General features: G+C 42.9%; 1 protein-coding gene across 1 annotated transcript; it reads right to left on the reverse strand.

The window, feature by feature from the left end:
* Positions 1-4,877: 4,877 nt before the first annotated feature.
* peli2 (pellino E3 ubiquitin protein ligase family member 2) lies at positions 4,878-14,332 on the reverse strand. The gene is made up of 6 exons (XM_088400917.1): positions 13,996-14,332; positions 10,307-10,436; positions 8,532-8,633; positions 7,984-8,181; positions 7,490-7,678; positions 4,878-7,377 (listed from the first exon to the last, which is right to left on the reverse strand). The coding sequence occupies exons 1-6, from the start codon at positions 14,070-14,072 to the stop codon at positions 6,799-6,801; spliced, it is 1,275 nt and encodes a 424-aa protein (XP_088257043.1). The 5' UTR covers positions 14,073-14,332; the 3' UTR covers positions 4,878-6,798.
* Positions 14,333-15,293: the final 961 nt, after the last annotated feature.

The raw sequence follows: 15,293 nt of genomic DNA on the forward strand, positions 1-15,293 counted from the left end.
CCAGAGAATAAAGTCTCGCGAGACCATCGCAAGTTTGATTTTATACTCGTTTTAAATATTTCAGTCTATACAAAATCAATTATAATATAAAACAAGTTCAAAATAGTATTGCAATTAAAAAACAATTTTAGAAGCACTTTCATATTTGTAATTGTAAATACATTTTATCCCTCCTGATACGTTGTAGGACAAATTAAGCACAGAAAACGTATTATTATATAGTTTTAGGTTATTTGCAAATTAATTAAATACATATATTGTTTTGGCCCACAGTGACACTAGGAGGCTAAAAGGGTGTGGAATTTTGTTCTGGTTAAATTTGCAACAGGTCCCAGTGACCCATATTTTTGGTGCGCCATGAAAAAAGTATTACAAAGTGGTTAACTTTTAAACAAACATGTTTTTGTCATGTTTTTATTGGATAATTATTAATTCTGAACTGCCCTGAGTGGTGTACATGGCACAATATATTTTATGTTTTTGCAAAGTATTGATTGTTTCTATAACTGCAATATATTTGCAGTGGTATTAATAGGGAGATTAAGTCGGTAAATCACCATTGAAGGCCCAGATAGCAAATTCGGGGCCCACCACTGGTATTGGATAGCCATCCTTAAATGTCTCCATATATTTCGCAGGTTGAAGGGTTACTGTAATAAAGATATGGCCCCATTGAACTGATAATAATCCCCGCCCACTATAAATGAGTCTGATCCGTCAGTAAATTGAGCCCTTGGTGAGGTGGAGTGGTGTCAGCACCTATAGCCAACTCTCCAATGGCAGCCTAATCCTCGCTTCTCGCTCGCTGCCACCCTCACCGTCTAATCAGCCTCCAACACACACACACACACACGCGTATGCTTGGCCTTCCTCGCACTCAGCCATCTCTTCAGTGTGATGTCACAGCTAATCCATGCGTGGTTATCCGCTGGGCTGCAGTGCTGGCTGGCAAAGGGATGTGGGGAGGAATTTGGGGGTGAGGGGGGGTCTAATCAGGCACGTCATAAAGTCTTCTTTCCATGCACACTTATGGTACACCATGCATAAAACGACATTCAAGCCCCTAAACACATGCGGACATTGCGTGTTAATATGTACACATTATTTAGGCTGGGAATAGAAGCTAAAACTATAAAAGCATGATATAGTCTCATTATTAGAGCGTCTGGTGGATTAAACCTACTCTCCTCCTAATGTGGCCTTTTTATTGGCAGCTTGTCCAAAAAGAGGAATTACCTAAAGTGCCTCCATCCATATGGCACTAAGTTATTAATACACATTAGTTGACTGTAATAGCTATGGAATTCATTATAGTTTCAGATTAAATGAGATTATGTGTACACATGTTACATACATAATCCATTTTGGGATGCCGGTTGACCTTTCAGCTGAGAATTTTGCGGCAGATGTGCTAACCACGACTATCGTGGCCTGAGAGGAGTACATGAATAAAATCTATGAAAAAAAAATCAGCCTGCCTAATTGTGCCACCGCGCCTAAGGGAAAACAACCAATCAGAGACAGCAGGCCTGATTGACGTGGGAGGTGTCAATCATTTCTCATCTCGGCCTCACGCTGACCTGTTGTCACACAACCATGAAGATACATGTGTAGTATTTTGATCTCTGCAAGGAAGAAACACCTCCATGTTGGCTACTGATGTCTACTGTACAACACAAAATAACACACAGACACACACGCATACACAAGCAAGTGGCTTAAAGGGCGGCGGAGAAAGGATGAGTGAAATTCAATCTATCAGATTTAGCATTTTCCTCAGTTACCTCATATCTGTTTTAATCTTACCATAAGCATCCTTGAAATGAGGTGTAATCCACTTAAGCCCTTTTTTGAATGTGCTTCACAGCCACATTGCAGCCATTCATAACCCCACAAACATTCATACCCCTGCAAGACACATAGAACATAGAATTTCATATTTATATTGGCTCATATGTTATTTAAAATATTATGGTGATACATCCACGCGCCTCATACACACAATTTAGAGCGAGTTAAAATCTTTTTGGATGCTCACCTTTCCCTTCCCCTTCACCCTGGGTTTTGGGTTTAGGCTGTGCCTCCGGTCGTCATGGCAACAAAAGTCAGCCTCATCATTGACCCAGTGTTAGACATGGAATTCCGGCATATACACCATTCCCTATGCACAAATTCACCTAATGATGAATTTTCTCTAAGATCTTTGTACTAAAACACATTTATCTGTCTTTAGGTGGTTCCAAAGCTTATAGGAAAGTAGTAATTGGTGTCAAAGATGTAGACCACAATGCAATGACTAATGGGAATGGAATGTGACACATTTGTGGCAATTACCAGAATAGAGAATTGTGAAGGCAGATATGCACAACATATCGAAACAAATTGTGAATCGTATTTTGCCGCATGCCCTAATGAAGTGTCCCAAGGTTTTGAATGAGCCCGCGTGTCTTCAGAGAGATTACTTCTCCTCTGTGATCTATTTCTCATTACAACAAGCAGGGGACTCAAACACATCTAATAACAGGGCGGACTGCTGTTCCTTTGTAACATGCGGCTACCTAAATGATCCCGAGTCAGATAGATGACGAGGATAAAGCCAGCTGTAATCGGCATCTCGCACAATGGAACATAATGGTCCAAAGAGGGACAACATAGAGCGCTCATGCTCTCATGGCCCCAAGCAGCACACCTACTAGAGAGCAATTAAAATGAGAGGATTCAATTTGGTCAAGCAACAGGAATCTCAGATAAATCGGATATCTCGTTTCCCAGCAGAGGACGGTCCCTCACGCCGAGCATGGTGTTTGATATATTATTTGGAAGAACCAGCTGGTTATTGACAGTGTGTGTAAAACAACCCCCTTCCCCAATTATGATTAGCACAATAATTTCAGTGGTAGACAAACAGGAGGGAGGAAAACCACGCGGGAGCAATAGATTTACTTTTGAACTGATCAAGATTTAATTAGCACCAACTACATAATTAAAGCAATGTGTTTGGATAATGGCCATATGAGTAATTGTACAATAAACATAATTCCAACTTTTTATTTATTTAAAATCAGAAAGGCGAGAGTGAGTCTATTGATTGCTACAAAGTGTGGGGATAAAACGGTTCAAATATTTTTTTCATTATATTATTGTTTGTTCTTACAGTATTTATGAGTAAAATATTTATGAGTGACATTTTTCTTATGAAAAACATTAAACCGATTGTTGCTTTGAGGGGGGGTCAGTAATCGATTGATTGCATTTCAATTCATTCATTTGAGATACGAGTATGCTCACGGAATAGTTTAAACTCCATCTTAAGGTACTGCTGTAGTGTGGTTAGGAAGTTATTCTTTTACGTACCGCTAGTGGGCGCCCGTACAGCACAGGCAATCACAATGAGGCTCACCAGTCACAATTTGTTTCCAGTGAAACGCGTTATTGTGCGTAACTTCATCTGAGGCATGTTTTAACATGTTGAAAAAAAAAATTTAGAAATGCATAGCATGTTTGTCTACAAAAGGACTTTGTGCATTTTAGAAAAGAGAAACAACAGCAAATGCAATAGCACTAAAAATATATTTTATTTTAAGTCTGGTTGACTTCCCCTCTGATACTTTCCTGCAGTAGGATGAGTGCAAAAGGTTGACAGCCAGAAACCTGAGCACCCTTTGTGAATTACTGTAATAGCAGTGCTGCAAATTAAGAGCAGTATAAAGTAGCGCAGCATAAGAGAGGTTAATTGGGATCATGAAGGTGATGCTGCTCGTGCTATATCATCCAAAGCAGCGTCACTAAAGCACGTGAACCTTGCTTTTATCATCAAGAAAGAAGTGTTGCATCAATCCACTTTATTTGCATAACAGTGGCCCGCTTAAGGGAGCCACCGACGGAGAGATAGAAATTAGCATGCTGTCACCTTCTGTCATAAAAAAAAAACCTTGGAGGGGGGAAAAAAAACGTATAAACGCAGGAGCGTTAATTAGGAAGCCAGGAATCCCACTGACATAGGGTGTATTTCATTTCAAGTTCTCACGTTCCCTTATTATGGAGGACAGATGAAATCACGTGACTGACGGGCCTATGTCAGCATTGAACCATATCCATCTCTAAACTCTATTTGAACCCCATTACCGCAATGTAATTTGGTACAAGAGGGTTCCCAGCTTCATGCACAATAAAAACAGGAAAAAAAGAAGAAAAAAACCTCCAAGCTCTGCAAAAGACAACCACAGAATACTAGACCAAACCAAACTTTGGGCCCCTAAAGACTCAAGCCAGCACTTCTCACAATTGTGAGGCAGACATAACACTATGGATTAATAACATTTGGTAAAATAAAGATAAAATAAAGCAGCATGCTTGATAAAACAGACATAAACAAACAACTATACCCCTTGCTAATTGAGCCGACTCAGCTCTCTTAAATTAAACACTGCTCCGTTTGTAATCAAAACACCCAAAATATATTTCTCAGCTGTAATATAGCGACAGCAGACACCTTGCAGCGATGCCCGTGTTCTTCATTGTTGAGAAAACAGTGCCCCCCTGTGGCTCAAACTGGATACACCAAGTAATGCAGCTCATCCAATTATTCTCTACGGTAAATTTTAAGATGCGCTTGATACAAGATAAAAAGAGCTGATACGACATGGAATGTGACTAAAACAGCCTTCAAGAAAATGCTGCCTCTTATCTCCCAAAATTCATTTTGGCAATGAAGATCCCAAGGAAATACACAAGAGGAAAATGATGAAACATGTATGCAAGTGTGCGCAACCATGTGGTACACAAATACTCCGTTTTGAAAATTCTTTAAACAAAAATTCCCATCCAGTGTGAAATTTGAGCTGTCAGGAATAAAAGAAAATAAAGACATTGCAGCATTTTACTTTTAAAATAGATTTTATTTTTCTTTGCATTGGGAGAAGTACTATATCAGTGCGTCCTATGGCTTGTGTACACACTTCCTGTCGAAGATCAAATCGTGAACAAGCCCTTGAGGGCCCCACCCATGTTTACCAAGGAGGAATGTTTGAGGCAGCTGTTTGAGAACACGCTCATCTTCAAGCAAAGTGCATTGAGGAATGCTACTGCCCGGTACGTGGCGTAGTTGTTGACCAAGCAACGCCTTTATTGTCAAATGTGACAACATGGCATCCTCTCTAAACTCAGCTGCTTCAACTTTTTAAGAAAGTTTTTGTAGGGAGAGGAGTACATTTTGGGTGAATTCAAGGTGGCTTTGCCCCTCAGTCATCCATAGTTCTGGAAGACAACTTGAATGCAGCTACTGGAAGCAAGTCACAGTTATTGTTTGCGAATGAGGCAGAATCGACGCCCGTTGCCAATATTCTCCACATATGGACACAGTTTGTTAAGCTAACATCACAAAAAGAATACACAGATTTGTCCCCGATTTTTTAGTTTCACTTCATCCGCTAGTTTGTTTTTGAGTCATCCGCGCACACAAAAGAACAAATTTGGCATCATGTGAGATAATATCATTATTCCCATGGAGACGGTGCATGCGACTGGAATCCAAAGCTGTCAACATTGCGCCGCAGCAGCGGTCCGGGTTTAGGGATTGTTTACAGAACCACTTTTGCTTCTTGCGTGTGGAGAGAAAATAGCTCCTCCTTATATTTGGTATAATCTCTGCACGCTGCTGAGGCGATGCCCAGGTTTCTTGGCGCTCCAGTCGCTGGAGTGAAGCCAGCGCAGGATGAAGCCAAACGACAGTGCAGACGGTGTACAGTACACGTGTGGGACTGAGAAACGCTTATCAGCGATGCATATGCTCGCTATAGTCTCTCAGGTTTTTATCTTTATAGTCTATCAAGAGGCTGTAATCCGGTACAATCATTGTCAAGTCCTGCAAGGTTCTCATCGAGCGTTTGGCTGGTGGGCGGAAAGATCAGAAGGGGGGATTTTGGGGTGAAATGATGCAGGGCCTTCCTGTACAACAAAGCCCAAGAGCACCCACGGCGTCCAGCACGCACGCACACAAAACATTCTCACATAGATTATTTATGCAGGAAAATATATTAACATTTGCTTTAGAAAACAGTGCGAGGGCCTCAGTGTAGTAAAATAGTTCTTCTGTCGGATAGAAATGCGGCGATGGATCGATGTGGGCAGTCATTTCCTTACACCAGTATGCAAAGCCAGCTCCCCGCTTGCCTTCAACTAAACATTCTTCTCTCTTCTGTGAAATATATTCCCACGGCTACGTGGGATTAGAGGCACTGAATTCTGACTGTGTATATGACGCATCTGAAAGCCACCACCTCCACAGGGTTAGGAGATGCCGCGAAGGGGGTTAAGGTCCAAATGAAAAGCACATGAGGTGCGCCAAACCCCTCCATGTTCTCCAAGCCAACAGTCCAGCTGTCTGGCTCTTGGAAACCTCTCTGTTCCTGCTTCGAGCTTGCCCGCACATGTTCATTGTTATCAAGTGTACAAAGAGTAAAAATAACAAATTCTTTCTACCTAAAGCATAAAACCCACTAGCTACTGTAAATCATGTGTAGCCCACCAGTGCTGGAGCCTATCTTCTTTAAAGCAGTTGCTTGGCAGGATAGCTGAAACAGTATTTGGTTCGGGAAAGGAAGGGAAGGGCCAGGCTGGGCATCTGCCCTTCACAGAGCATCCAGAGAGACCTTTAGAATCCAAACTATCACCACCTGAGCTTCCCACAGAGGGTCTAACGTGAGGAAAAGGAAACAAAATAATCTCAACAGTTTCACAGCATGTTGTCACTCTTGTCCAAGAGCAGAACGCCCCCCCACCCTCCTTCACCCTTTCAGCTCAATCCACGGGGCCCTGGAAAATGAGCTTGGAGCAGCCCTGAGCGAGGTTGAGCTGGGTGGCACAGAAGGGGCACGCGGCATGGAAGGCGTGGGTGCCATGGGGCAGGGGGATTTCCGACCAGTACTTAACAGATTTCTCCGAGCACACGTGTCCGCACGGCACAAAGGCGTGAGTGGGGGCTCCCGTGTCCACGTAGAAGGCGGGCTCGCAGCCCAGCCAGAGCGGAACGTAGGGGCCCACCACCCGGCACATGGGGCACTCTCGCTGGGTGTTGGGCTCCTGCTCCGAGCGATGGCCCCAGTTGTGGTAACCGTGCACGTGGCCGCACGCCAAGTACACCCAAGGCTGCTTGTCCTCCAGACAGGAGAGGGCGCGGCTGCGTTGCATGCTGGGGAAGGCCAGCGTGTTCAGACCCACGGGGCACTGGGGCCGGGCCGCGTTGATCTCCTGCCGAAGGGCCTCCAGATGTTTCTGGGTGGGGGTGTGAAAGAGCCCCTCAGCCGTGCGCCACAGCAAGGTCGCGCCGCATAAGTCCACCAGCGAGCCATCGAGGAGTACGTTGCTTTCACTTTCCACCTGAAGATGAAAAAAGCTATTGGTAACTATGAATTGTTAATCATAAGGACACTCATATTTATGTATTAGAGAGGGAAAACCAAGACTGCATGCATTTTTAGCAGGCACTGACCAGTTTGCCTGGAGTCTGTGCCGAGCGCGTCTCTCTCAGGGTGTATACATCCCCGCACACAGAAATCTCCCGCCATACACCAGGCTTGGATTCCTCCGTAAATCCCCCTTTGGGGTGCATCACCAGCACCCCGTTGGTTGTTAGCCCATCCATGTGACCATCAGGGTTCTTCCACTTTGCAGCTTTTTCCTGGGACAAACCGAGGCACGGATGGTGATGTTAACTGACAGATTGGCCTTTATTAAAACTTTTATTTAATGCTTTTAATACTTATGTGATACTAAAGCTTTGTTTTTTTTAAAGGAATTTTAAGAAACAGAACAATTGTTACATTATATCAAAATAGTGTACTAACAAGGCATAAAATCCGTGTTGTCAAGTGACTTTTCATCAAATGTCCCGCTAAATCCTCATGAGAACACGCCGACTGCTAAGCATTAACTATAAGAGCAGATGCAGTACTGTTCAAAAGATATGCAGTAAGTAGTAATTACCCCCAGGAAGATATTCTTGGACGAGTCAAAGCCGGCTGCGTAGATACGAGCGGTGTAGGGAGGGTTGCGCTCACATACGACCCGGCAGGCGAAACGTGAGATGGTGCTCTGTGTGATGGGAGTCTCCTCGCCCTCCTGGCCCCCTGCTATAGTGTCTGTCACCACAAAGTCAATGGGACTCTCAGTGGAACGGCCGATCTATTTGCGGGTGCGAGGGGGGGAGATGTTGTTCAGACATGGAACAAATCACTAAGCTAATGCAATATCTTGTTTTTTTTTTTTTAGCAGAACTAGAACTGCTATGAACTTTTCAACCCAAGAGCTGTGGTGGTGAGCAAAAAAAAAGCCATGCAACTGTGCAAACATTTAAACTCACTTGTGGTAGAAGCTGATAAGATTTTTTTTAAATGTAACATTTTGTCAAAAAACAAACAGAGTGAATGAAGAGTGTAAAAAAAACAGTTTTCAAACATTTGGTCACAATAAACTGAATACGCACGATTAGCAAAAGAGACTATACAAATGTTCCAGACAACAGCATTTTTTACCTGAAACATGTCGGTGTCTTTATCATAGCTATACTCCACCACCACTGTCTGGTTGCGGGACAGCGTGTATGAGATGCTGTGCTGGCCTTTGGAGTTGACAGCCTAAAATAGAAGTCAATTGTTTAATATTAAAATAAATAAATAAATAAATAAATAAATAAATAAATAAATAAATAGCAAGTGTGTATGTACATTAAATGCTAACACAAAGACGTGCTAAAACCAAGGAGGTGTGTTCAATGTAAAATCAGGAAATAAGCATGCATGCTTATGTACTAGAAGTGTGCAAAGAAGAACAATGGCCTTTTGCAAAGAAGAACAATGGCCTTTTTGCAACCATTGTATCGTCTCAGCAGTATAATTACAGACTTTAGGAACGAGGAGCACGAATGTGTCTTCGCATCTAGGTCTGTTCATGAAATCTCAACGTCTGTGGTGGAAATACAGTTCAAGATAACGCTCCCATGGCAGTGACCAGAAATTGTCCTGAGTTAGCTTCGACTCGCCGACTCACCGGACTGGCTCAATGCGAGTTAGATCCGCTCAACTCCCACAGACGCTTTACCACATGCCTCTCTAATCTGCAAATTCCGCTCCCCCAAAACAAACCCACCCCCGCGACCTCCTCCCTTTGTCACGTGCGAGAGAAAAGGAGGGAGAAAGTGGGTCAACGGCGCCGCCGCGTTCGGGTTTGGGACAACTGTCACCGCACGTGGGTTTTCCTCACAAACAAATGTTGCGCCACCTGCTCAACTGCAAAAATTCAAACAATACTGTCAACCTTGAATAAAATAATTCCATCCACCATTACTGATTGTCTTCCATGACTGCATGTGCAGCTTTTTAAGAGAGGTTTTTGACCTTTTCAGCCCACATTGCTAACGTGGAAGAAGAAGCTATGGAAACAATGTCTGGCTGTTCCAGGGGTAAATACGCCAAGGGGGTGAATTGTTTTCTTGAGGTCATGGGACAGCGAGGACAGGACAGAGTTGGTAGGTTGGCACCACCAGAGTTGCTTTATATACTGTATCGGTGTGACTGTCACTAGGGGGGATGCAGTGGCAAAGTTAAAAAAGGAAAGACGAAGTTCTCTGACCGTTTTTCTGCTCCCCTCAAATTAAGTTTAGCACGGTTCTCTTTTCCTTCAGACTATTTTTGACCCATGTGTCCACAGCTGGGAGTCGAGGGTCAGTCAACTGTGACAACTTCATCCACTGTTTCCCCTCCTGATCCTGGTCTTGGTGGTTAACACCATGTGTGGCAGGGAGGCAAAAGACACCGAGTCTAACAGACATTGTTCCTTTTGTTGCAAAAGCAGTTTGTGCAAGATTAACTCTTGTAACGCCAAATCTCAGTGGGTGTTTAAAAAGATTAACTCCACAAAAATACTTTTTCTTTGCATTGAGCAAGAGCTGCAGTAAAACAGACAGGCATCAAGAGTCGGGTTCCACACGGTGAGAGTAACATGAGCCAATGGGCCATTGGCCAGGACGTTAAACTGTGAGGGGATTGGCCCTTGGGGGATGCAAAGGTAAGCAACTCCTCTGGCGTTTTAATCAGTTTTTCTCACAGACCAAACACAGGAATGCAAGACGTGTTCTACTGGACCAGGCGGTTTGTGGCAGCCTCTTCGGTGAAGGACAAGTAAAGACACGTGCGGGCTTAACAAAATGAATGTTATTCGACTGGAAATGTCACCAAATGTCAGGCAGACACGTTTATCTTCATCAAAACACAAACGGGTTATAGCGCTCTTCTACTCATCAAACGTGTACCTTGCTGTCTTGGGGTGTGTTGAGGATGTGCACAGCACTCGGCCGAACACCGTTGGCTTTGGTCCTCTTGTATAGCGCAAATCTGCTTTTCCGTCTACCGCGATCGCCATTGGGGAGGGAGCCATTGTACCTGTCACACAAAAGCGGGCGGGGTAAAGGGAAGGACAGTAAATACACAAATATTGACACAAAAAAGACCTGCATACTTCTGCATAATTCTCATATAACAAGTGTTTCAGAAAGAGCTTTGGAAATGTAGCACATTCCATTAGCACACTGAGCATTAGCTTGGATGCTGTCACTTATTACATAATGCACTCTGTGATTTGAGTCGGTGTGCACAGTGCAAAGTGCAGCTGTGTTTGGCTCTGTGTCACGCCCGCATAGAAGCAGCTTTTGGGATGCACGTCAGCTTTGCTGGATGTCTGGGTGAGATATCGAGACATTCCCGTGCCCTTGTCTGTACCCGTCCTGTGCCTCCCAACCCCCATCCACTATTTACCAGCTGGTTCCTTCGATTGGGACAATACATATTTGACTACAGGGTACGGGACATACATATAAATACATTACATGCTACACATTTCAACAACTTCAAATAGATAATGAACTTAGATGAGAATTAATAATGGCTGGTTAGGTTGGGCAACAAAGTCCAAGTCAGCCAAGAGCACAAAGCTGGCCTGTTGAACAAGGCACCCACTGAGAGGTCGCGTGGCACTGGATGATACAATAGACGACTCTCCAAAGAATTTATTATTTAACGCATTGCACGGCTCACGGCGGTTTCACGTCACAGTTTGTGACTCAAATTTCATTTTATGCCTCATTAACATTGAATAGCAAAACAGAGAATTGCAGATTTAATGTTTTTTTCTCCATAGAACAGAACATTTTGACCATGACTAGGAAGTGCTAGGGTTAATTATTTTAACTGAGAACAACAATGACACCAAGACCTTTTCTCACTTTATCCGACTGTTTTCTTTTTTTCACCTCTGCCAGACAAACAAAGGATTTACCTTCCAATACTTAGCGGTGGGGATTAGAAATGACATTGCAATGTTGCCCATCACCCATCCAGACTTGCGCTAGGCAAGTCGTCGAAACTCCTAAGGGTACATTTAACATGACAACAAATTGTTTCCAATCGCTTATAGCGGAAATCAAGTCGAACATTTTCTTTGCAATAATATTGTAGCGATGGTGAAGCCACGCATTGATTAAATGTGTATTCTCCCTGATTAAACTGATGTCACATGGGCTCAGCTTGCCAACGTCACGGCTCGCGTTTTCTGTGTTTGGTCACAGGGCAAAATGGCAGCCTCATGTGATTAACATTTTTGTTCTGCTTAATTCATATTGCAATAATGTAATATCAGAATACAGTGTTTAAACTAGCAAAGGCCTACAGAATATATTGCAAGTATCTTTTTTACTTGACATTTATTTCAATAAAACGGCAATTCAGGATTAATTGCAAAGTATTACTATAACATTAAGGGCTAGAATGAAATGTGTGGGAGATAAATAAATTCCCTGGCTGGCATAACATTGCTTTATAGAAGCCACATCTAGCCTAGGGGCAAAATAAGTGAAATAAAGAACAATTAACTAACTCAAGCTCCTGTGACCTCAAGAACCCTTTGACTCCTTCCACTGCTACGGTATAATCTTGTACAAGAGATGCACTATCGAGTCTGAATATTCTCCAAAAGTAGTTGACATTCTCAACAATTACGTGTTAGCGCTTGCCAGAGATGTCCCCAAGTTGATTTGTACATTTCCTTGACTGAGTAGCTCTTAATGGGAGAAACGTACTAAGTTCAATCAATAGGCCCAGTCTCTATGCCACAATGGACAGAGGAAGCTGAGTCAAAGCAAAAGCTAGGGCCTGATCAAACCATCCTTTCATTTCCAGGATGCCCACGCAACCCCCCCACACCCCTCCGCACGCCCTCGCCGACCAGCACCGGTTGAGTCCTCCGTGCAGTCAAGTGACGAGGCCAAGCAAACCTAGTCACGGATGGCACTCATGGCGACAAACCACCGCGGGAATCACTGTTCTTTGTTCCAAGTTGTCAGCTCGCTTGTCTGCCCCCAGTTTTGCTATCAATGAGACGGAAGGAGGTGTCACATGAGATGATTATACACCCTTCAAATGTGTGTCTTTGTGTCTCCGTAAAGATGAAAAAGTGTCGACTACAAACATGCCACGTTCCTCCAGGGACAGTACTTTTTGTCTCACACAAGAAGCAGTCTGATGGGGGTGTGTAGGAGGAAGGGCGAGAGACAAAGCCACCCTGTCACAACTTCATATCAGTCCATTTAAATATAAATGTTATACAAGCCCAAAGCACAAAGAATATGACACGTTGGTGGTCAGACAAATCTGTGATGATGCAACCTCTTTTTGTGCTGCGTGGCCCTTGGCAACTTACAAAAATAACTTGCTGCCTTATTTCATGTAACCCTTGACAAATACAGAAAAGAGGTAGGCAGGTGTAAAAAAAAAGTTCTCAGATAAAAAACAGGACGGAGTTTGTACTCTTGTCACACTGGGGTCCCAACAGATCCAAACAGTTATATAACTTTTTTGTGACATAGTATTGATTAACCCGATGTCCGAATTCAGGGCACAATAATCTCTTAAATAATGCAAAGTCTTCTTTTGATCGCGTCTAACTGAGAACAATGGAACACACTGTTGATTCAGTTGTCAAAAAAAAACTATCAGTCGTGAAAGTGACACCACCCCCTTAAAAAATCCGATACTACATACTGATACCACTTTATCAGCCTCACATATCCTTTTTGTGTAGAAGGAGCTATGTCAACCGTGTGGTCATAGTTTCAATTCAATGTAAACATGGATGAAAACACTTTATTGAACGCCTGCACAGCTCGCTCTGCAAAATGGATTATGAACTCTCTTCAGTTGTCCAATCAGCTTTTCTAACTCGTGGTACTCCCGAGAAGCAGTGTATTTATTTTGACTCATTTTATTTTGAGTTAGCACACAGTGTGCCATTTGTATATTTACTTATAGACCAGACGCGAGATTGGATGGCTCATTTTTCTTCATCTCTGATCTAAGTACGTACTCCTTTTAAATACTGCCCCTAGTGGTCGGACAGAGACATCACATAACTGAAACGCCGAGCAAGTTGAAGAGAAGTGGGTTAAAATGGGGAAGTAAGAGGATTGGGGGAGGGAGGTATCTCCACTTCCGAATTCCTGAAAGCCCATGAATCCGACTTCTAGGTGGGAAGCGTGGCATTCCATCTACAGGGGGTAACCAAAGTTATGCAGGCCGAATAAATCGTGCTATTAACGGCCCGAACACATGTAGTCAGTTTGTTATTCAATCACAAAACACCAGAAATCCACAAAACATAATGAAACGTCAAGTGGGAAGAGAACCTCAAATACGCACACCTGAAATATATACGGGTCACGTTGAATAGAAACGTGACTCTACGGTGCTTTGGAGTGTCAAAAGCAATACTGCCATAAAAATGGAGTGTTTTATTTACTAAAAATTTGAATTTTAGTTAAGTCGTCGAGCTACTCTCGTTAGCAGCGCCATGACTACTCTTGTGAAACTTCCTCTGCGTAAAGAGGTCGCGGTGTCCATCGAGTAATAACACAATTGTATTTTAATTCATTTGATTTAAATCAGAACTTACCCCAAAACGACCAGCTCGCCGTATTTAACTGGGTCTTTAGATGGGGCGCAGTGCTCCTCTTGGCTGGACGAAAACATGAGGCTTGTAGCTTCGCTGTGTGGCGTTCACTCACTGTGTACACGAAAGAAACAACAGCGCAAATAGGCTCTACCTTCGAAAAGCCCGAACATACACTCAGATCATATCATAAATCCAACGGTGGGTGTTTAAATGTCAGCGAACATCCGCTTTTCCTTAAATGAACGCAAGCCTCTAACTTCTTTTTGGTGACATGGCAAAGCGTAACTTAGTTGGCTGTTGAACGCGCTCTGAAGCGGATACAAAAACAGCTAGGAGCTGGGCCGGAATGTACCATTCGCTTGTTCTTCACTTTGCACGGGGGGTTGGAGAGCTTATCGATTCTTTCTCTAATCGGTTGTTTGGACTAAAATGTGTAACAAATTGCTTTTGATATTTTTAAATAATTGTGATATTAAGAAATGAAGACGAATCAAACAATTTATAGGGGATTTGTCATTATAAATTAAGCACGTATCTATTCCAAATACCCTCACATGATACGTGGATCACAGTTTGTTATGTAAACAAAGAGTACAATCTGGGGATTCTTGAAAGAATCTAATATCCACATTTAATTCATATATGCGCACTTTCCTCTTCATATCTTAAATATTCAGTATGGTTTTTAAAATCTAAAAAGTGTGTTTCTTTTCCAGCAAAGTCCACTGATATGCACATTTTGGTAATTACTTCCATATTTAGCAACCTGTTAAGTTTTGTAATCTTTTTCATTGTTTTATATAGTTGCAAGGGGGTGTCAGGGCCTCCTAGCGTCAGGGAGACACGTTAGAATTTATTGAACAATTCAAAATGACATCACAAAACGCTCTGAGTGACCTCCACTGTTGGCCCCTTTAATATCTCTCATGACTTGTTTTGTCACGCCTGTCTGATGAATGTCCCACTTAAGTCTTTGTCTGGAAGTCTCATCTACACTTTATGGGGCCCACCTTGTTTTCACAAGAATCCGCATGGCTGGAGGTGCCATTGCTGTTTCAGACCCCCTAAGCCCCTTCCCCCAATTATTGCCTCTCCTTTGAACTGGTTTTCAGTTACAAATATAGAAGGGCTTTCACGGGTTCCCCGTGTCAATCCACTTTTATGTTCAAAATTTAACCATTTGACTTTGTAGTATCCAGATTAGGTCTAGTTGTTTATTGATGGTACCAAGAAGGGGGCTTCTGTGCCTTGTACAAGGATGAATGTGCTTTTTAGACCTTAGGGCTGACCACAAAGCT

This window comes from Syngnathus floridae, chromosome 16 (assembly GCF_059516105.1).
Source record: "Syngnathus floridae isolate MCC-2025c chromosome 16, RoL_Sflo_1.0, whole genome shotgun sequence".
NCBI lineage: Eukaryota > Metazoa > Chordata > Actinopteri > Syngnathiformes > Syngnathidae > Syngnathus > Syngnathus floridae.